Source organism: Trichechus manatus, unplaced genomic scaffold, assembly GCF_000243295.1.
Source record: "Trichechus manatus latirostris isolate Lorelei unplaced genomic scaffold, TriManLat1.0 scaffold00001, whole genome shotgun sequence".
Lineage (NCBI taxonomy): Eukaryota > Metazoa > Chordata > Mammalia > Sirenia > Trichechidae > Trichechus > Trichechus manatus.
Genome location: NW_004443937.1, coordinates 15,362,223 through 15,383,766, shown reverse-complemented (window position 1 = coordinate 15,383,766; position 21,544 = coordinate 15,362,223). Strand labels below are relative to the sequence as shown.

Sequence of the window (21,544 nt, the reverse complement as noted above, 5' to 3'; positions counted from 1 at the left end):
TAAAAATCAAAATCAGCGACAGGCCCTGCTAAGTCCTTAGTTTCTGGGATTAATGGTGTCAAACTGCAGCTCTTTTTGCTCTGGCGCCTGAGGGCTTAAACAGTATGTCCAGCTCAGAAGCTGCAGTTTCTGGGTGCCAGGCTCTCTGATGAAGATCCCTCCACCGCTTCTGCTGTCGGGAGTCTATTTCTAAAATGCTGTGGGGGAGGGGAGCTGGGGTGGAATGCTCGCTCTGGAGCTGGGTTGAGTTTGAGGAAGGAAAGTGTACAAAAGCCCTTGAGTGGGGCATGAGAAGCCATTCCCCGCTCCCTCCCCCAGCACCTGAGCCCCCCAGTTCCACACCTATCAGGTTAGAGCTTCTGTCTCCCAAGGCGATGGTCACTCTGGAGGCTGTGACCTCCTGGGAGCCAGTCTGGACAGCGCGGACGTGACGGGCCACGATCCTCGGAGGGACACCGATCGTGATCTGGGGAGAGAACCAGGATAACGTCCCTGAGCTCCACTGTGTGCGCCAGGCTGGGCGTTTTCATGACCACATTTTACAGCCATGATGACCCATTTCACAGGTGACAAAAATGAGGCTTGAGAGCAAATGACCTGCTGGAAGGTGGCAGAGCTGGGATTGCAAGCCTGGCTGGTCAGACCTCACAGTCCAGCGCTCTGCCATCAGCAGACCAGGAGCTGAGCAGCAGGTGGGGGTCATTGATCAGCCTGGGGTGGGTTTGGCTCCTGTAACAGCTATGCTCTCGCTTCTGTTCATGAATTGGACTCACTACTCTTTTGGCAAAGGGAGAAGGACGATTTTACTTTGTCATTTATTCAAACTAAATCAACCTGGCCAAAATGCAAATGCACACCGCCTCGGTAGAAGCCCTCCTGAATCCCGCCTGCCTGGGTGCTCCCCTGTTCCCTTTGGCCCACCCTGCAACCAGTCCACCAAACACCGCTGTGCACGCCTCCCTGAGGCTCCCTGGGCCTGTGATACCCTCCTACCTCCTCTGCAGAGCCCAACCTGCCTGCCCATCCCCTAGGACCAGCTCAATGCCTCCACCTCCAGCTGGAGGCCGTCCACTCCTCTCTGAGCAGTCCCTGGGCACTTCCTGTTTCCTACACAGGTCTCACATGTCTGGGTCTGATTTCTCCCACAACATGCACTCCTGGAGAGCAGGGACGGGGCCTTACTCCTCCCCGGAACCCCCGCAGCTCCCAGGGCACTGCCTGACACAGAGCTGGTCAGCACTCTGAGACAGGACATTCCTGTGTGGAGGCTTCGATCCACCCCCAGACACCCCAGCAACCTCCTCCTCCTCCTCTCCATGGTCACCGCCATCTCTGAAGGGCAGACGGAAGGTTGCCTGCCGCTACCCTGCATGAACACCTCTTGTCTCTTCGCTTCTCTTCCCTTGGCTCCTCTAGCTCCTCCACACCTTGGAGACAGGTCCTGTAGGCCTCGGTCTTGCCTCCCTCCTGCTCTGTATCTGCCCAGTGTGGTATCCCCGCCCACCAGCCTTCCTCACTGGGGGTCCAGGTGCACAGTCTATTGGTGCCCTGACCAGCTGCGCCTGGAAGGACTACCACCACCTACGCTCACCCCACTAGATACACTCATCTCCCCCTACCAGCCCCCACTCTGTGCCCCCTCTCAGCACAAAGAACCACCATCAACCTCATCCTCCAAGTCAGATGTTGGGGGTCACCCCAAACCCTCCTTCTCCCTCATCCACCACTTCCCAAATGGCCACTGAGCTCTGAGGACCCTCCCTCCTGGGCCCTTGTCTCCACCCCATCCCACGGTACTTGCTGAGGGCCCATCCTGTCTACTGACTGTCACCCTGCAGGTATACCAGGGGCTGAGCTCTCATCCCACACCAGTCAAGGGCGAGCGTTCCAAAACATTCTACTTAAAAACCTCCCTCAGGTCTCCCCACTGCTCTTGCATGAGCTCTGGCCTCTTGACCTTGGAAAACCAGCAGCAGCAGCAAATACCTCCTGAGAGGACTTGCTCTGTGCTGAGGACTGTTCTGAGTGCTTCACACATATTGACTCATTTGATCACCGCCAACAATATCATACCCATTTTACAGGCAAGAAAACTGAGGTACAGGGAGGTTAAATAACTTGCCCCAGGACACACAGCTTCTCTGTGGTGGAGCTTGGATTTGAACTCAGAGAGCCCAACTCCAGAACTCACACTCCTAACCAATACACCCAACTACTTGGAAGCAAAGCTGTTTGTGATCTGATCACAAAGCTCCCCACAACGCCCTTTGTTCCTGTCACACCAGCTCTGCTCTTGAACCTGGCCACTCTGCTCATGCCGTTTCCTCTGCTGTGACCCCGTCCCAGGCCTCTTCCTCGACCACTCTCAGCAGCTCCTGTGGGGCTGAGAGCCCCTGGGAGGGGCACGGCTTATAAGTTACAAGATACCTCTATCTGCAAGCGGCTCGCTCAAACTGCAGAATTGCCCACTAAATATGTAAACTATTAGGTTAAACTGCTGGGTTCGATAAAGCGCATGCTGGCTCTAAAAATGAGATACATTTGGAAATCGACCAGACTTTCCTCATTGATTCATTCCCAGCTGGAGACAAATAGAAGACAGAATGGTTCTGTTCACCTCCAGAAAGACTCCAAAGGTGACTTGCTGGAGGAGGTTTAACTTTCTGGTGATGTCACATCTTGGTGCTGGCCCACCCACCCACGGCTCCTGGAAAATACCCACACCAGAGGTTCTCATCTCCAGGTGCCATACAGGGGTCAGTAGGCACTGGGTTGGACTCTACAAGACCACTTTGTCATCATGCCACGTTCAGATGGGGAGATGAGGCCTCTGAGGAAAGGGAGCCTGACCCCAGGCAAAGTCAGTGGGTGGCAGACTCCCAATCCCAGCATGGGCCCAGAAGGTGCCAGGTGGTGCTTTTGTCTTAAACAAAAGGGATTTGTTTGGTACTGAAAGCTGAGGTTCTGCTCTGAGAGGGCCAGCCCACCTCCTTGTAGGTCCTCAGGTGCCCGGCCACCTCGTAGTAAACGGTCACAGATCCTACATCCTGGGCCACGGCCACGCCTGTCTTGGGGTCGATGAGGAGGATGCTGTTGGCTGAGGAGCTCCAGGTCCCCGAGAGGCCTGGGAGAGAAGACCCTGATGTCACTCATTCCCACATTCCCATGTCTGATACTCCAGCCCAACCCCACCTCGCCTCGACGACCGTGCCAGCCTCCTTGTGCCCCTCCCCACCCCGCCCCCACCACACTCCACACTCACTGCCCCAGGGAACTTACTTATCACCCCAGCCTAGGACCCCGGTCCTCTGCCGTTAGGGTGGGCTGCTGTCCCCTCTGCAGCCTTGCTCTGACCACACAGTGGTATCGGCAGCTCCCACTGCCCACTGCTCTCTGCACGGCTGTGGCTCCTGCTGAGAATGAGCCCCAGCCCCTCCTCCCAGACCCAACACTGCCTTGCTGGGCATCTCTCAACCTTCCCTGCATGAGGTTTACCTGACGCCCCTCAAGGATCTGGCTGCTCGCCCTCCAGCCTCCCCCCAGCCCACCTCCCCACTTGATGTCTGATTCCCTTTTAGCAAACAGAAAGTAGGCGCCAGCTCAGAGTTGTCACCAGACAACAGTTCTTAGTTAAAAGTTAATTATATTGTGCAATAAATACAATTAAAAAACTCAACACCACATTCTGTTTATGGAAAATTATATTTGCTTTTCTTTAAAGGGGGTATTTAATTTACTTTTAAAACCAATTTAATTAGATAAAGAGAGCCAATTAGAAAAAAGATAAGTAAATAATTGTATGTGCAGTACACGGATGTAGAAAAACCACACAGGTGGTTATGAAAATGACTGAAATTTGGAAACTACTGAACTGGGCCAATATTCTTTACTTAAGTCTCCTAGACATATGTGGTCCAATATGGTAGCCACTAGCTACTATATTAAAATTAAATAAAACAAAAAAATTCAGTTTCCTCAGCTGCATTAGCCATATTTTAGGTGTTCAACAGCTAGTAGCTACCTTACTACAGCGTAGCTATAGGACATTTCCACAATAGCAGAAAACTCTATGGACAGTAGAGTCCCTGGGTGATGCAAACAGTTATGCGCTCAGCTGCTAATTGAAAGGTTGGAGGTTCAAGTCTACCCAGAGGCACCTTGGAAGAAAGCCCTGGCAATCTACTTCTGAAAAATCAGCCATTAAAAACCATATGGAGCACAGTTCTATTCTGACACACGGGCGCACCATGAGTTGGAATCAACTCAATGGCAACTGGTTTTTCATTCTAGAGCAGAGGTCAGCAAACATTTTCAACAAAGGGCCAGACAGTAAGTATCTTAGGCTTTGGGGCCACATGGTTTCTGTTGCTACTTCTCAACTCTACCATTGTAGTGTGAAAACAGCTATTGACAAGACATAAATGGGTTGGGCATGGCTGTGTGCCAATAAAACTTTATTTATAAAACCAGGCACAGGCTGGATCTGGCCCGTGGATGATAGGTTTTGAACTTATCTTCTAGAGCATCATTCAGCTCCTGCTTGTTGTGATGAGGCATGACAACCCCTGCCCCACAGGGAGCCCACTCCCACCGAAGGAAGTGCTAAGGACGAAAAAGGTGTCTCTTGCCAGTATCTGACTTACCTTCCAAGCTGATGAGTGCAGAGGCTAGGCAGAGGATATCCCCCACCCACACAGTTCCAGGCAGCTCTGGGGAGATGGCCTGCAGCACCGGCAAGGGGATGAAGTCGGCAAGGCCCGCGTGCTCCGTGTCCCGCACACTGAGCAGCGTCAGGCCGACGCTGACAGTACGGATGACACAGGTATTGTTGGTGGCGCCCTTCCCGACCTGCACAAAGTCGTCTCTAGGCAGAATAAAGATGAGGCGCTCAGTCTCAGGGAAGAAGCCCCAGCTCCAGAGGAAGAAACGCAGTCCAGGTCCTCTGCTGAGTGAAGCTGTTAGTTGACTAAGCCTCCAAGTGTCACTCCGACTCACCTTTTCCAAGCAGCTGCTCCTGATAAGGGGCCACCACTTATCACCCTCAGGACAGAACCCACAGTCCTTAGCTGGGAACTGCTGGCATCCTTGCCCCCATACTCCAGAAGGGAAAGCCAAGGCCAGTGAGGAAAGTGATCTACAAAGTGCTTTTCACTCTCTTCCCCACTGGGGCACTAGTGCATCCCAGGAAGGCAATACAGCGTAGTGGTTAGAGAGCACAGGCTGCCCTTCACCGTGAGACTCAAACAAGTCATGCAGCCTCACTGCCCGTGTCTTTATCTGTGTTATTGCTCGTAGCTGCTGTCAAGTCAGCCCCTGACTCATGCTGACCCATGCACTATGAAAACGAAACACCGCCCAGTCCTATGCTATCCCCACGATTGGTTGCAGATCGGACTGTTGTGATCCATATGGTTTTCACTGGCTAACTTTCAGAGGTATATCGCCAGGCCTTTCTTCCTAATCTGTCTTAATCCAGAAGCTCCACTAAAACCTATTCAGCATCATAGCAACGTGCAAGCCTCCAATGACAGATGGGTGGTAGCTGTGCATGAGGTGCAATGGCCAGTCATTGAACCCGGGTCTCCTCCATTTATAAAATGGGATAATAACAGTACCTGTGTCCCAGGCTTACTGTGAGTACTAAATGAAGTTAGTAGCTATAATGTGCTTAATCCAGTGCCTGGCACCAAGTAAGTGCTCAGTCAACATTAGCTAAAGTTGTTGTGGTGGAAGGCTTGGCAAGATGGGGAGGTGGGGGGTTGGGGTCCCTGCTTCACCAACTTCCTTCTATGAAACAGGTGCTCCTACCACAAAAGGGACACCGTGATTTGTGTGTGCAGCCAAGGGGCTGGGAGAGCCTGGCCCCATTTCCCCCAGGGCCGCCTATATCCCAGATGGACAGACGAGCAATAGTGTGTGCAGGAGCTTCCCAGTTTGCCAAAGGCCCTCACAGCCGTTATCTCGGTTGATGGCCCTGGGGGTAAGGCGATGTTTCTCACATGACACATGGCAGGTGTGGAAACAGAGGGTTGGAGGGGTGACCCACCTTGCCCAAGCTCACAGGTCCACAGAGGGGCTTGGATCAGGTCTGACTGTGGCCTTGGATGTGTTCAGCAATAAAGGGAACACATCTGATGCAGGGCCTATGGGAAGCCCAAGCTGGAATTGGTCACAGATACTTGGACACAATCTTCCCTCAAACCCCACTTCTTCCTCCTGGGACTGATGCTCGTCTGTCTTCCTTTAAAGCAGGGGTTCTCAGCCTTTAATGCACATCAGAATCACCTGGAGGGCTTGTGAAAACAGATTGCAGGGCCCTGGGAATGTGCATTTCTAACAGTCCCCAGGTGATGCTGCTGCTGCTGCTCTGGAATCCCAATTTGAGAATCACTGCTCTAGAAGACTCGGAGGTGTCAGCAGGCCCAGGCTGAAGCCAGGCTCCCTCCCTCACTCTCAAGTCCACCCCTCTCTCCTCACATTAGGGCTGAGGCTGCACCTGTATTCCAAAGAGTCTGTCAAAAAGAGTTGCACTTGGAGTCAGGTGGAACCTACAATTCAAACCCCACTTCTTGGCTGTGTGGCCTTAGGCAAGTGGCTTAACCTCTCTGAACCTCTACAAATGGTCTACAGCAAGGAGTTAATGAGCTGTCACATGGAAGGGCGTGGCACACAGCAGGCCTCAGTTCATGCTGGATTCCTCCCTCCCTCACTCAAAGTTGTGTTCCTTCACGCACATTTGACCCTTTGGCTTTGCTGGAGAAATCAGCATCACCCACACCCTACCTGTTAGTTGCAAAGTTGAGGACCGAATTGTGAGCGTGGAAGATGTCTCCAGAGTTATCATGGAAGTGGACAGTGAAGGTCATGGTCATTCCCAAAGGCAGGGCCGCCAGAGCCTCCTTGTGCGTGTGCAGAACGGGGCTCATGGACATCCTCAGGTAAGAAACAGGGGACACCTGGAGGGAGAGGAGCATGCTTGATGCTGCCTCCCCATTGGGAACCGGCCTCCCTGGAAACCACTTTCCACAGCACGGGCTGGGGCTGCCTCCCTGGAAACCACCTCCCACAGCACGGGCTGGGGCTGCACTTGCTCGCTCCCAGAATGGCCCTACCTAGCAACAAGGCTCACTCTCCCAGCACAGTAGGGACTTCCCATGATGAGAAAACCCAACATGTGAGAGTCACAGTCCAGACTCTGAAAAGTTAGAAGACCGTTCGTTAGTTTCATTGCCAAGAATCAATGCCCTGTGCTTTGAAGGCTCATCTCTTAGAGAAGGACCTGCTCTTTAGGCATGGAAAGCAGAGACCGTGCCCTTAGATGCAGACACAGCACCCTCTGTGGGCTGCCCCATGCCCACTAGTGCCCTGAGCAAGAGCACAGCTGGGTGGAGCAATGGGGAAGGGAGGGAAGAGGTGCCTTCTGCATCCCCAGAACCTGGGCTCCATAAATGGCAAACTTGATTCTCTGACTCCAGTAAAACCTGTCCTTGGCCAAGAGCTAGTTCCCCAAGTCTGCATGTCTATGACAAAGTTCAGTGGTACAGTGTCTGGTACACAGGTGGTGCTCAATAAATACGCTGAGATAGGATGAGCAGTCAGCCACTTTCACTTACTTAAGAACTAGGGTAGGGGGCTCCCTGCCAGGCACCTACTGGGAATAAAGAGACCTTCTTTTAAGGAATTTGGCCTGGGAGCCAGGTAGAGTCTAAAAATTAGAGTGATGATGTATTTTCTCTGTCAGCTAAGATTCAGAAAGAGGCTATGATACGATATGAAGAGAAAATTCTGTTCCAGGATAAACCCTGGGACTTAATCCAGTGACGCCCAGTTCACATTCCAGGAGAAAGCCTCCGTAACTAAGGAGCACAGGAGGGCAGAGGGGCCACGGGAGGTGCTGTGCTACAATGGGAAAGACACAACTCGGGATCGAATCCAGGCTGACTCAGTCACGCGGTGACTTTGGGCAAGTCACTTCTACTCCAAGTCTGTTTTCTTGTCTGTAAAATGGGGAAATACCACCTAGTTCCCAAAGTTGTAATGAGGATTACATGGGATCCCTTATGTAAGGGACCCAGCACATTCATTCAATACTCTTGAGAACGATCATGTTCCAGGCACTGGACGGCATAGAGTAGGGTCCATCAGCCAGTAATGATAAGGTTAGTGGTCAGGCCTGGTGGCCACAGCTCCAATCTGCCAGGCAGGACACTGGGTGCTAGTCCGCGCTCTACAACCTTGGGCAAATCACAGACCTCACTGGGCCTCAGTTTCCCCATCTATGAAATGAAAGATGGAATAATCTCCAAGGAGCTTCAGCTCTGATAGCGAGAAGTCACTGTAACATTTTATCTAGGACCTTTGGCCTTGAATTAGTCTTACCCACCTTAACAGCAACAATGATGGTTTGGTTGGCCCCAAAAGGCTCTTGAGCAATCACTTCGACTGTGGATGTCCCAATCATGGATCCTGACACCAAGAAGCCCTTCTCGTCAATGTGCACGACAGGAACCTTCTCGGGCCCATCCAGAACACGGTAGCTTAGAGACGCTGCACCATCCCTTTGGAACACAAAGCAGACCTGTTTTTACAGAAGGCAGAAGTGGGTCCAGTGAGGGGTGGAGACCCACTGCACTCTATCTGACCGCCTGCGGTTCACCCTCGGGCTCTCCACTGCTCCCGGGAGAAGAAGAAAGCCCTCTTGGTCCCACCGTGTACCAAGGCCATGCACTGCCAGTCTGTCGCAGCCTCATCAGTCACTCAACGAAAACCTAATTTGGAAAATCAAGAGTTCCAAGCAGAACATTGCTTCTCACGCTCCAAAAGCACCACCTACCCCGGGCTGGCTGGTAGGGAGGGAAGGACCAGGAGGGCTGAGTTTCCCTCAGCTATGTGGGATATTTATTGTCAAAGATGGTTTCTGCGGTAAATCGTGTTTGATTTACTGAGATAAGGCAGCCTGACGTATTGGAAAGAGGGTGAGACCTTGAGTTTGACAGAACTCAATGCCGGCCCCAGCTGTGTCCCTTTAGGTCCAGTGTTTTGCCTCCTGGCCTCAACTGCCTCCACTGTGAAAGGGGAACAACGACCCTGCCCTGTCCTATTTCCAAGGACTGTTCACATGGTAAAACAAGCTACCCTCTAAGTGGTTTGTACACTGTATGGATATTATACACTTGGTAGGAAACAAATTACATAGATTTTATACTCTTACATCTTCATCCACGTAATAAAAACACAGGAAGGAAAGGACTCCAGCTCCCAGGGCTACCCCTCTCACCTCTCTATCTGCCTTGACTCCACAGACCCTCTCCAGATGGCCTCAAGCAAATCTACTGCCTCTGCCGGGACTTTCATCCCCTGATTAGCCCCTCTCCTTGTTAGCCTGATGAACTCCTATTCATCCTTCAAGACCCAGTTAAAGCATCTCCATCTGTGATGTCTTCCCTAAATCCACGAGTGAAGGGCCCTTCTTTGGGCTCTGGCTTGAACATTATGGCTTGTTTTATTACAGCCCTTCTCATACTATACTCGTCTCTTCCCCCATTGGACTCCTCAAGGACACTGTATGTCATTCACCTCTGTGTTCCCAGAGCCTACCACAGAGCTTGGTGTTTAGATAATTTTGGATGAATGAACACTGCGTGTGTGTTTAATGCAACATATAAATGATGCTATGGTCCAGATATTCCCCCACTTTGCAACCACGGCTCTAATACAAGTGCATAACCACCAAAGGTAACCCCTTTGAATCAAAGGCAGGAATTACGTTTGCAGACGTGCTTTGAAACAGGGCTTCTCAAACATTACCGTGCATACCCATCACCTGGGGATCTTGTTAAAATGCAGGCCTTCATTCAGTAGGTCTGGTTGGTCCCAAGATTTGCATTTTAACATCTCCCAGGTGATGCTGCTGCTTCTGGTCCATGGACCACGCTTTGATTGGCAAGTCTTGAAATGCAGGGGCATTTGAAAAATTTAACACTTTCACGTTGGTGCTTTTTTCCTTTTTAAATACTGAATGTTAGCAGCTAGCATTAAAATGCTTCTAGGCTCCAGGGAGGAGAAGAGGCACGGCAGGGAGGCACAGTGTGGAGGAAGAGAGGCAGTCAGCGGTGGAGACAAGGATGCAGAAGTGCATCCACTTGAAACGCAACACCCAGAGAGATGCACAATTCACTAGAGCACCGTGGCCCTAACAGCTCTGACAAATGAGCTGTCGGATGCAAGCACAGCTCCCCAACCTCGTGGAGAACAGAGACTGAGTCACGTACCTGTTTGTCTGAAGCTTTATAAATGAATTGGGTGACATTAATATTTGTTCTGCTTCTATTTCAGGGTTCAGCAGCAGCAGCTTTTCAAATACCTAGAAGAGAAGGCAAGTTTGATTTCCTATGAGTCCCTGGGTGGTGTATACGGTTAATGTAGTTGGTTGCTAAGTGAAAGGTTAGTGATTTGAGTCCACCCAGAGGTGCCTCAGAAGGCCTACTGATCTACTTTCAAAAAATCAGCCATTGAAAATCCTATGGAGCACAGTTCTACTCGGATACACATGGGGTCGCTATGAGTCAGGGTCGACTCAAGGCAACTGGTTTACTGGTTTTATTTCCTATGATACACCAGAGTCAGGTTCAGGTATCTGCCTTCCCTCCTAGCAGGGACAGCCAAGGGGGACCAGGGATGAGAAAAACTGTTGTGAGCTACCACCTGCTGGGAGCTAGTGACTTGACTATTAAGGCTGACCTTTAAAAAATAAAAACCAAAACCCACTGCCATCGAGTCGATTTTGACTCATAGCGACCCTATAGGACAAAGTAGACCTGTCCCATAGGGTTTCCAAGGAGTGGCTGGTGGATTTGAACTGCCAACCTTTTGGTTAGCAACAGTAGCATGCTGTAGCTCTTAACCACTGTGCCACAAGGGCTCCAAGGAGGTCAAAGGCGCAGTGAGAAAAAGCAGGCAGCCTCACGCTGTGTACCTCCACGGGGAGCTGCTTCATGGAGCCCGAAATGAGCGCCTCTCCTGCTCGAAGTTGGAGGGCTGTGTTTGCCGGGCGTGGAGGAAGGCAGCAGGCGGAATGGCCCAGGGCCTTGCTCAGCTGTCGCCACAAGCACCGTTCAGTGTTCTTTTCTCTCATCCAGACCTTCTGCTCCTTCCTGTCTACATCTCAGAACAATTTCCCAGTCACCATCTTGGCCCCGTATCTCTGCCCACCCCCTGACCCCATGCTCTGGTAGGACCTGCAGAGACAGGTGGAAGGGAGTGATGTGAGTTCAGTCGGGCAGATGATGAGCCTGAAAACCACAGGATTTAAGCCGATCTTGTCACTCCCAGGTGGTCTGAGCCCTCAGTGGCTCCCAGAGCCCACGTCACAGCACTCATCAGGGGAACTCCAGATCCTTCTCTGTATGCACCCTAATGCGCCCATCACCCTGCTAAGAACTCCCGAGGATGCCAGAAGCCTTGGCATCCAAGCCTGCCTCAGGGGCAGTTCCATGCTGCGCAGCTACAGCTGTACTTTGTGCTCCCCGCGGGCTCCCGACCAGACCAGCTGGATCCTACGGCCTCAGCTCCTAAGCCAGCATCTAATATCTCTGAACTGACAAATGCTCTCCAGGAGGAAACTGGCCTGACTCTCCTCCTGCCCAGACCTAATACACTCTAGATTTCTTCATCTGTACAGTGGGTCTACAACTAATAATCCTAGCCATACCCATCTCAAAAGAGTGGTGGGGTTCACGTAACACAGTGAGTGGAAGCATTTCCTAAACAGTGAGTGATAAACCGCCTTTGGGAGCTGGATAAGGTTTTGGTGTCAGCTGAGTCCAGGGCAAACTCAGATGCCAGCTTCAGTCCGGCAGGCAACATCCAAGAGAGAAGCAGCCTCACAAATTTTGACTCTGACACATTTACTGTGTAGTAACTCCATTCACATACAAAAAAGTGCTTCCTCTTATTTTTCTTAAAACATGCATTCTTTGTCTGTTGTCCCTTTTTCAGCGCAGTTGAAGGCACGAGATATCTCACTTTCCTGTTAACACTACTACACGAAAAGCAACACTGCAAGCACCAAGATACATGGCAACTGCTATTCGGCCTCCCTCTCAGGGAGACAACAGGGAATGGTGGGGACTGAGGCAAACTGGAGCACACAGCTCTATTTAAAGGGGAGGCTACCATTCATCTCTGGCTGGTTTTGCCATCTGACAAAATGCCATGTTTTCAAGACAAGCTCTATATTAGATTTTTATGCAGAATCTTCCTATTTTTAAATGTTGCCAACAAATGAAAAATGTTTAAAAGCATTGAGTGAGCCAAGTAAGACACATCTGTGGGCTGGATCCAGCTTCTCTAGTTTCTGATTTACTCCAGTTCCATCTGCTGTCAGGTGAGGAAACTGAGGCACAAAGATGTTGAGCGACTCAACTAAGGTCACGGAATTTGGAAGCTGCAAAGTCCCATCTTTAATTCCCTGATGGGTGCCAGAACTTATTTCATTTTATTTTTAACCTGGAAGAATACGTGTGCGTGCGTGTGTGTGCGTGCGTGTGCGTGCGTGTGTGTGTGCGTGTGTGTGTGTGTGCGCGCCCGTGTGTAGGCAGCGGCTGGGGTGACAAGCAGTTGTTGCTTTCTTTTAAAATCTGATAGAGTCCCTGGGTGGTACAAATGGTTAACACATTTGCTGCTAACTGAAAGGCTGGCAGTTTGAGTCTACCTCAGAAGAAAGGCCTGGCAATCTATTTCCAAAAAGTCAGCCATTGAAAACCCCATGGAGCACAGTTCTACTCTGACACACACGGATGCCATGGGTCAGGGTCAACAGGATGGCAACTGGTGTTACTGGTTATCCCTGACTGGGTTTATGCCTGGGTTAGAAATGGTTTCTTTATTTTTGAAGGGGCGACTTGAAACTACTCCTTCTCTCAAGACACTTAGGGACTGCATTTCGTTTTTCTTTGCAATTTAGGAGGATCCAAGAGTCACTGAATCCCAGATTAGCGGAATGGGGCCCTTGAAGCTAAAAATGCTCTTCAGAGCCACTGTGCCAACTTCCGTTTCACAGACAGGGCCCAGAGGGGTGGGGGAGGGTATCCAAAGTCAGCTTTGCTGAGCAGGAGGCACAGGCTGGGCAAGTGACACAGGGGTCAAGTGCTGGCCGGAGGAGAGGGCTGGGCACCGTGTTCAACTGCAGCGAGTCCATGGGGCTTAACAGACTGCCCCACAAGGCTCGATTCCCCCACCTTCAGAACGACTGCTGCAATGCCCACCAGGCTGCCCACGCAGGGCACTCGAGGCCACCGCAGCCCGGCCTGCTGCTCATTCTGCAGTCTGGAGCAGGTCACTTCACCTCTGTGCCTCTGGCTCATTGTCCAGTGGCAGCACTGCCTCACAGCGTCATGTGAGGATGACGTGCATTAATGCGGCAAAGTCCAGAAAGGCATGTCTGCCCTATTAAGTGCTATGTGAGTGTTTGCTAAATAAACACAGATCATTAAATTAATGGCCCAGCACAGATTTTTTCCAGCTTCTTCCTATCATTAAGGTACCTCAGACTCTAAGATCAGAATTATTTGTGATTTTTGGAGGCCTCCAGGCCTTTGCACATGCTGTTCCCTCTGCCTGGACAAACATAACCTCCTCTCTGAGGCATTCAGCCAGCCCAGTCCTGGGCTCCCACAGCACGTTACACACCCCCAGGTCCCCACACCCAGGTTCACCACATGGTGATCAATCTCCCCTAGCTGGCTTAGTGTGCCTCAGGGCATGAATGTGCCCTGTTTCCCATCAGCACCCCAGCCCTCCCGGCTGGGGCAGCAAAGGGCTCATGTAGCTGCCCAGCCCAGTGAGAAAATGGCCCTGGCACTTGCCCTCCCACTTACATGTGGGCCTTTCTCTGCCGCTCTGGCCCTTACCTGGATTTGGATCTCATCGGAGAGCTCCTTGGCAAGACCGTGCAGCTGCCCAGCTGTGGGATCCAGAGCCTTGACCACCACTTTCAGCCCAGTACGGCCTTTCACTCGGGCATGCACGTTCATGGCGAAGTTGTACCGCGATGGGAGCTGGAGTGATGCCTAGGACAGATGCCAAACACGCTGTCAGGAAGGGCATGGCTCCCTGCACCCTGGGAGGACAGAGCCTGACAGCAGCCCCAGACTCCCCCCAGCTGCGGGGGGTCTGACAGCCGACTGCCTGCAGTCACCCCAGCCCGATAGCACCATGCCCCATGCTGCATTTCATGATGTCCACGGGTGAATCTGGTAAAGCAGAGCAGCTTTCTTTATAGTGGGACTTGTCAGAGTCTTCAATGTTCTAGGGTGGGTTATGAATCACCAAGGGGGAAGTTAGGCTTTGTAGGATCTCCAAAACAGGAGCCACAGAATGACCCTGCAACATTCTAGAACTGTCCTGACTTCCCCACAAGGCTGTTGTTTTTGCAGCTTTCTGTCTGGTCCTCTGTCATGATTAGCAATAGACCCTCCTATTATGAGGTGTCCATTAATAAGCTGCACTGCCAGTGTGCCTGGAAAGCAATGTGGGAAACCACCCCAGGCACACCGGGCCCACTGGGGAGGGAAAGAGGCAACCATCCTACACTACACTAGGGCTGACTTTAGGAGACCTGTCCTGTGCCTGTCCCTCTCCCAAGGCCTCCACCCCAACTGTCCACGGATAAAGCAAAGAGCCTCTCAGAACCAGCCCTCTACACAGGGTCCTGTGTGTCCAGCCAGTGTTGTAGCCTGGAGTCACACACCCAGCTCCCTGGCACAGGTCTGCGCTGGTTGTGTGGCCCTGGGCGGGTCCTGTCCCACCTCTGGGCTTCAGTTAACACACAGAGGAGCTTGGCAGGTTCCCCACACCCCCTCCCCACCTCACTGAGACTCCAAGGTTGCTCAAGGGCCCTACAGAGGGCTAAGGGAAGGGAAGTTTGGCTGAGCTCTGGGGTAAAACCGGAGAAAATCCCAAGCTGCCAGATGCCATCTCAAAAAGCGGGTCAGAAGACCAAGACCCTTTGACATTCTAGAACTTTTCTGGCTTCCCCACAAGGCTGTTATTTTTGCTGCCTTCTGCTTGGTCCTCTGCAATGCAAAGGGGTTGTGGACCAGGCTTGGGGTGCTAGGGAGACCATACTCCTAGACATGATCAGGATCCTGTGGGGCAGTGTTTGGGAGAAGGGAGTCTGTGTGAGCCCCAAGAGAAGAGGAAGGATCCCGACAACATTTGGGCACAAAGGTGCAGACCCTGTGCGTGGAGATGTGGTGAGAGCACCCACCCAGGACACTGGCCAGAGATGCAGGACAGAGCAACTCTTGATGGTGGTTACCTCGTGGTGCCGACCCTGAATGTCCAGGATATCCCGTTTGGTGACAGACCAGTGGAAGGTCAGGCCAGGCACAGCATTACCAAAGGAGAAAGGGTTCTGGCTGCTGGTGATCCCGGTGACATAGACGGGCATCTAGGGGGAGAAGTCAGGCCCTGTGACCCCAAGGCAGGAGCCCGCCCCGAGTCCATGCCAGGAGTACCTGGAGCCCTGTGGTGCTACCTGGATTACCTGGATGGTCTCTCCACAGCCCGCACCTTCCATGTCTGGGAGCCAAGCCCAATCCCTCCCAACGAGACAAGGGTGCAGCACAGGTGTGGGAAGAAGCAATAGCAGACGGTCACACAAAGGGCAGGACTAGCCTACCTCTTGCCATGGGTGTGTCTCGCCAGGGCAGGGAGCCCCATTTCTGGACCTGACCCCCAGATCTCAAGCAGCACCACGCATCCTGCCCAGTGCCCCCTCTTTTCCCAGTCTTACAGGTGGTCCCTGCACACGTGGGTGGGGATTACCTGCACCCACCAGAGCGCACATGGGGAGACCACATAGCAAAAGGTGAAACTAACTAGGAGCCAGACTGCCTGGGTGCATGCCTGGCTCCATTACACAGTAGCTGGCTGACTCGGGCAAGCACCTGAACCTTTCGACTGCTAATTTCCTCCTCCGTAACATGGAGGGGACACCGATGCTGACCCCATGGCTGTCGTGAACACTAAATGAACACAGAAAGCACTCAGTAGAGCAAATGTTCTACAAATGCTAGCTCCTGTTATGTGCCACATGCTGGTCTCAGTGTGGGAAGGTGACAGTCTAGTGGAGAAGGAGGTGTTAGTAACCACCCAGATGCAGAATGCGAAGGAGAGAAATATTACATACTAAAGGAGCTTTGAGCTGCAACAGCAGAGAACAGAGAGAAGGTGCTTATCAGGTCTGGAGCAGGAAGTTCTGGGAAGGTTCCCTTTAGGAGCCTCATAGCTACGCAGGGGTTCAGCATTAACAGCTCATATGCAAGCTCAAGTTGAAGCTGAAGAAAATTAAAACAAGTCCATGAAAGCCAAAATATGACTCTGAGTATATGCCACTTGAATTTAGAGATCATCTCAAGAATAGATTTGATGCACTGAACACTGATGACTGAAGACCAGATGAGCTGTGGGATGACATCAAGGATATACATGAAGAAAGCAACAGGTCATTAAAAAGACAGTAAAGAAAGAAAAGACCAAAATGGATGTCAGAAGATATTCTAAAACTTGCTCGTGAATGTCGAGAGCTAAAGCAAACAAAAGAAATGATGAAGTGAAAGAGATGAACAGCAGATTGCAAAGGGCGTCTCGAGAAGACAAAGTAAAGTATTATAATGAAATGTGCAAAGACCTGGAGTTAGAAAACCAAAAGGGAAGGACATGCTCAGCATTCTTAAGCTGAAAGCACTGAAGAAAAAATTCAAGCATCAAGTTGTAATTCTGAAGGACTCTATGGGCAAAATATTAAATGACACAGGCGGCATCAAAATAAGATGGAATGAATACTCAGAGTCACTATACTGAAAAGAATTGGTCAACGTTCAACCATTTCAGGAGGTAGTATATGATCAAGAACTGATGGTACTGAAGGAAGAAGTCCAAGCTGCCCTGAAGGCACTGGTGAAAAACAAGGATTCAGGAATTGATGGAATACCAATTAAGATATTTCAACAAACGGATGCAGTGCTGAAGATGCTCACTCGTCTACACCAAGAAATTTGGAAGACAGCTATGTGGCCAACCAACTGGAAGAAGTCCATATTTGTGCCCATTCCAGAGAAAGATGATCCAACAGGATGCAGAAATTATCGAACAATATCATTAATATCACACGCAAGTAAAACTTTGCTGAAGATCATTCAAAAGCAGTTGCAGCAGTACATCGCCAGAAACTCAACCCAGATTCAGAAGAGGATGTGGAACAAGGGATATCATTGCTAGTGTCAGATGGATCATGGCTGAAAGCAGAGAATAGCAGAAAGATGTTTATCTGTGTTTTATTACTATCAAAGGCATTCAACTGTGTGGGTCATAACAAATTATAGATAACACTGCAAAAAGTGAGAATTCCAGAACACTTAATTGTGCTCATGAGGAACCTATACATAGACCAAGAGGCAGTTGTTCAAACAGAACAAGGGGATTCCGTGTGGTTTAAAAGCAGGGAAGTGTGCATCAGGGCTATATCCTCTCACCATAACTTATTCAATCTGTATTTTGAGCAAACAGTTCAAGAAGCTGCTGAAGAAGAACGTGGCATTAGAATTGGAGAAGACTCACCAACAACCTGTGCTATGCAGATGACACAACCTCATTTGCTGAAAGCTAAGAGGACTTGAAGCACTTACTGATAAAGATCAAAGACTATAACCTTCAGGATGAATGATACCTCAACATAAAACAAAAATCCTCACAACTGAACCAATAAGCAACATCATGACAAACAGGGAAAACACTGAAGTTGTCAAGATTTCATTTTACTTGAATCCACAATCAATGCCCATGGAAGCAGCAGTCAAGAAATCTAACGACGCATTGCATTGGGCAAACCTGCTGCAAAAGACCTCTTTAACACGTGTTAAAAAGCAAAGATGCCACTTTGAGGACTAAGGTGCGCCTGACCCAAGCCATGGTACTTTCAATCACCTCATATGCATGCGAAAGTTGGACAATAAATAAGGAAGACCGAAGAATTGATGCCTTTTAATTATGGTGTTAGCAAAGAATACTGAATATACACCGTGGACTGCCAGAAGAACGAACAAATCTGTCTTGGAAGAAGTACAGCCAGAACGCTCCTTAGAAGCAAGGATGGCGAGAGTTTGTCTCACGTACTTAGGACGCGTTATCAGGAGGGACTACTCCCTGGAGAAGGACATCATGCTTGGCAAAGAAGAGGGTCATTGAAAAAGAGGAAGACCCTCAACAAGATGGACTGACACCGTGGCTGCACAATGGGCTCAAGCATAGCAACGATTGTCACGATGGCACAGGACCAGGCTGTGTTCCATTCTGTGTGCGTGGGGTCGCTATGAGTCAGCACTGCCTCGACGGCACCTAACAACAGCAAGCAGGTGAAGGGGAAAATGAAGTATTCTAGCAAGGGGAATAGCGTGTATAAAGGCTTAGTCGCAGAGGGAGTGTGGCTCCTCCAAGCTCATCCTGAACCGGGATTCAGAGCCCAAGACCTCCTGAGAGGCTGCTCAGAGAACACAGACAGAGGGCTGGAGAGGGTCCCACCTCACCTGGGTCCCTGTCCTCATTCGTGTGATGGGGGCTCGGATCCTCACCGCCTGGAGAAGCAGCACCTCCACCTCCACACGATCCTAGGAAAAAGGCTTTGGAGCTCAGGCTGGCTGTGGGGAGGGACTTCATGCTAGAGATGGGTGATTTTGGAAGGGACCCCTCTAAGGGAAGGTGGCTTCTGCTGAGGCCAGCTCAGAGTCACATGGCAAGAAGGCACCCACAGGCTGTCCAGCACAAAGCTCATCTTCCTGAGGCAGCCTGGCTACCACGTGACCTGGGCTCTGCCTCTCTCATCCCCCGGGGGTCCCAGCCTGATTTTCTTCCACAGACCTATCAGCTCCAGCTGCTCCAGGTCAGCACTGCAAGACTTGAGGGCAGTGATGAGACTGGGCAGCCCTAGCTCCTCACAGGACACGTCTCAGACCCTCTCAATCCCAAGTCTAGCCTGCCTCTTTCCTTGCCACTCTGACTGAGCAACGTACAAGCTGAATGCAGGATCCAGGCAGAGTCTGATTAGAGCAGATTTCATCCCCTCCTTCATTCTGAACTCTATATTCCTAGTAATGTGTCCAAAGACTAACTTTATTGGCTGCTTTACAGTGCCACTGACTTGTGTTGAACTTGGACTACAAAAACCCTTAAGCCTTTTTTGTATGTGCTCGTGCTGACCGCACCTTCTGTGCCTTGTGATGTGGGCTAACACCTGGCACGTAGTATGTGTTCCATGAGCATTCACTCCCTTCCTCTTGTCCTCTTCACTGTACTCAGGCTCCCTCTGCTAGTCCTGGCCTACCCTGCTGACTCTGTGACCTGGACTGGACAGATGGAGCCGGGAGCATCTGACTAGAATCACATGCTTGGTCCTGGACAAGGGGCCACAGGCTGAGCCCCCGCTTGCCTGGGTCCATGCCTTTCAGACGGAGCTGGTGGCACAGCCCTTCCATCCGCCAAGGGGCACCGGGGCCTTTCTCCAGCAGTTCTCCCAGTCCACCAGATGGGAGACCCAGAGGGAGGTGGCCCTGCAAGGTCAGACCACAAAGAGGAGAGGCAGACGGGAAGGAAAACGCGTAACTTAGTGTCCCTTTGGCGCTTTCAGCCACCTGGGCCCCCCAGAAGAGAAAAATGAGTCTGTTCCTGAGGCCTCAACCCTTTCTTTAGACAAAAAGCAGGGCCTCCTGTGGTGCTTAGTTTTATTCTCCAGGATGCCCAGCTGCACGTTGCTGCACGCCACAGAGAAGATTTTAGCATTTCCAGAGCTTTCTTGTTGTCTTTACTAAATCAATACATAGAATCAGGCATCCACCTCAGCATTTCAAAGAGACTTTGCGGTTTAACCGGGACACGTGGAAGCTGACACAAAAACTGCTGGAAAGGGGACTAAATCAATGGACTCAATGTCAGATCAAAGCCAACTGCAGAGAACACAGCCGCGTGCACTCCTCCTCCAGGCTGACGCATGTGGCTTCCTGGGTGCTCTGGGCTTCAACGCTGAGCTCAGAGGCGCTCACGGACGGCTTTCAGAGCCCTGGCTTCTGAACAAGGACTGGGATGCCTGTGTTCTGAAACGTTACTTGTCCACAGTCATGTTGTTGCTGTTGGTTGCTGTCAAATCGATTCTGACTCATGGCAACTGCATGTGTGCAGAGTATAACTGTTCCATAAGGTTTTTAATGGCTGTAACCTGCTGGAAGCAGATCACGAAGCGCCTCTGGGTGGGTCTGAACCACCAACCTCTCGGCTAGTAGTTGGGTGCTTAACCATTTACGCCACCTAGGGAGCTAGAGTCATATTACATGACGTAAAACGCTGCTCTTACTGATCAAGCTTTGGCGTGGCCATGAGCAGGGTCCACGGAGCAGCCTTTCTGGAGATGCTGTTGCACTACAGGCAAAGGATGTCAGGGAGCACCTGAGCGCCCTGACATTTTAGCCTCGATGCCCTTCTGAGGATGTGGGAAGAGTCCTCCCACCTCCTTCCCAGAGGAGCAAAGAAAGGTGATCTTAGCGATGCCAACATCCACCTGCTTGGGGTTAGTCCCACTGATGTGGGGCAGGGAGCCCACCGTGGGGAGAAGACTCCCCTAACTCAGCCTTCTAGCTTCTCTGCTGACCCATAAGGGCACTTGGAAATGTCCCCCGTGCTGGCAAAGAGGCTTGGGAGATGATTTCATCTCTGGCTGAGCAGAAGATACCAGTGGCCAACTCAAGGTTTCTTTTTCCTGAAGTACACATCCAGGTCTGAACTACTACTGTTTTTCAATGATCCACGTGAAAGTCGTCAAGTTCATGCGCACTTCTGAACACACACACGATCCACAAAGTGTGCTAGAGCTAGGAGCAGCCCCTCCTCCTCCATCCCAACAGCCCAAAGCCCTGCTTGAGCCGAATGCACAGAAGGACCTGGAGCTCTGATGTCAGGCTCCTAAAGCCGCCACGCAGGGGCAGCCCCTTATCCTCTGAGTCTCAGGCCCCTCGTCTGCACCAGGAATAGGAGTGAAATGCACACAGGGGTTATGAGGGCTGAACAAGATGGAGGTAAAGTGCTCAGTGCAGCATCTGCCAGCACAAGCAGGGTCATCCTCGCAAATCAGATGTCCTAGGGTGGGGAAGGAGCTGGAAAGCATGTCTCATGAAGAGGCGCTGGAAGAGTTGAGGTGATTCAGCCTGGAGCAGGAGCAGCCTCGGGCACCCAGGTGCTGTCCCACGTCCCTGGGCCGTCCCAGGCAGGGCAACAGGCAGGGGTGCAGACTCACGGGCAGAACCAGGACCCCCAGAGGGGGTGGTCATCGAGAGGCAGGTCCTAAATCTGACAGCAGGGCTGTCTCCCACTGCAGTTGACCAGGCATATAGCAGACAGCCCAGGGGGTGGTGGACCCCACACACAGCGATACGGCGGGCAGGTGCTTCCCTCTCTGGGCAGGTACTAAAGGCAGCCCGGCCCCTGCGTCGACTCTCCC

The 21,544-nt window shown here is 51.3% G+C and overlaps 1 protein-coding gene across 1 annotated transcript in view; it reads right to left on the bottom strand.

Annotated features, from left to right (window-relative positions):
• Positions 1-21,544, bottom strand: part of NUP210 (nucleoporin 210) — a 109,161-nt gene that overhangs the window by 7,904 nt on the left and 79,713 nt on the right. Inside the window, exons 27-35 of the mRNA XM_004368677.1 lie at positions 18,588-18,668; positions 15,320-15,451; positions 13,911-14,069; positions 10,272-10,363; positions 8,384-8,558; positions 6,784-6,956; positions 4,644-4,864; positions 2,988-3,124; positions 343-466 (exon numbers count right to left, since the gene is read on the bottom strand). Of these exons, the coding sequence (XP_004368734.1) occupies positions 343-466; positions 2,988-3,124; positions 4,644-4,864; positions 6,784-6,956; positions 8,384-8,558; positions 10,272-10,363; positions 13,911-14,069; positions 15,320-15,451; positions 18,588-18,668 (1,294 nt within the window). The remainder of the gene's footprint in view (positions 1-342; positions 467-2,987; positions 3,125-4,643; positions 4,865-6,783; positions 6,957-8,383; positions 8,559-10,271; positions 10,364-13,910; positions 14,070-15,319; positions 15,452-18,587; positions 18,669-21,544) is intronic.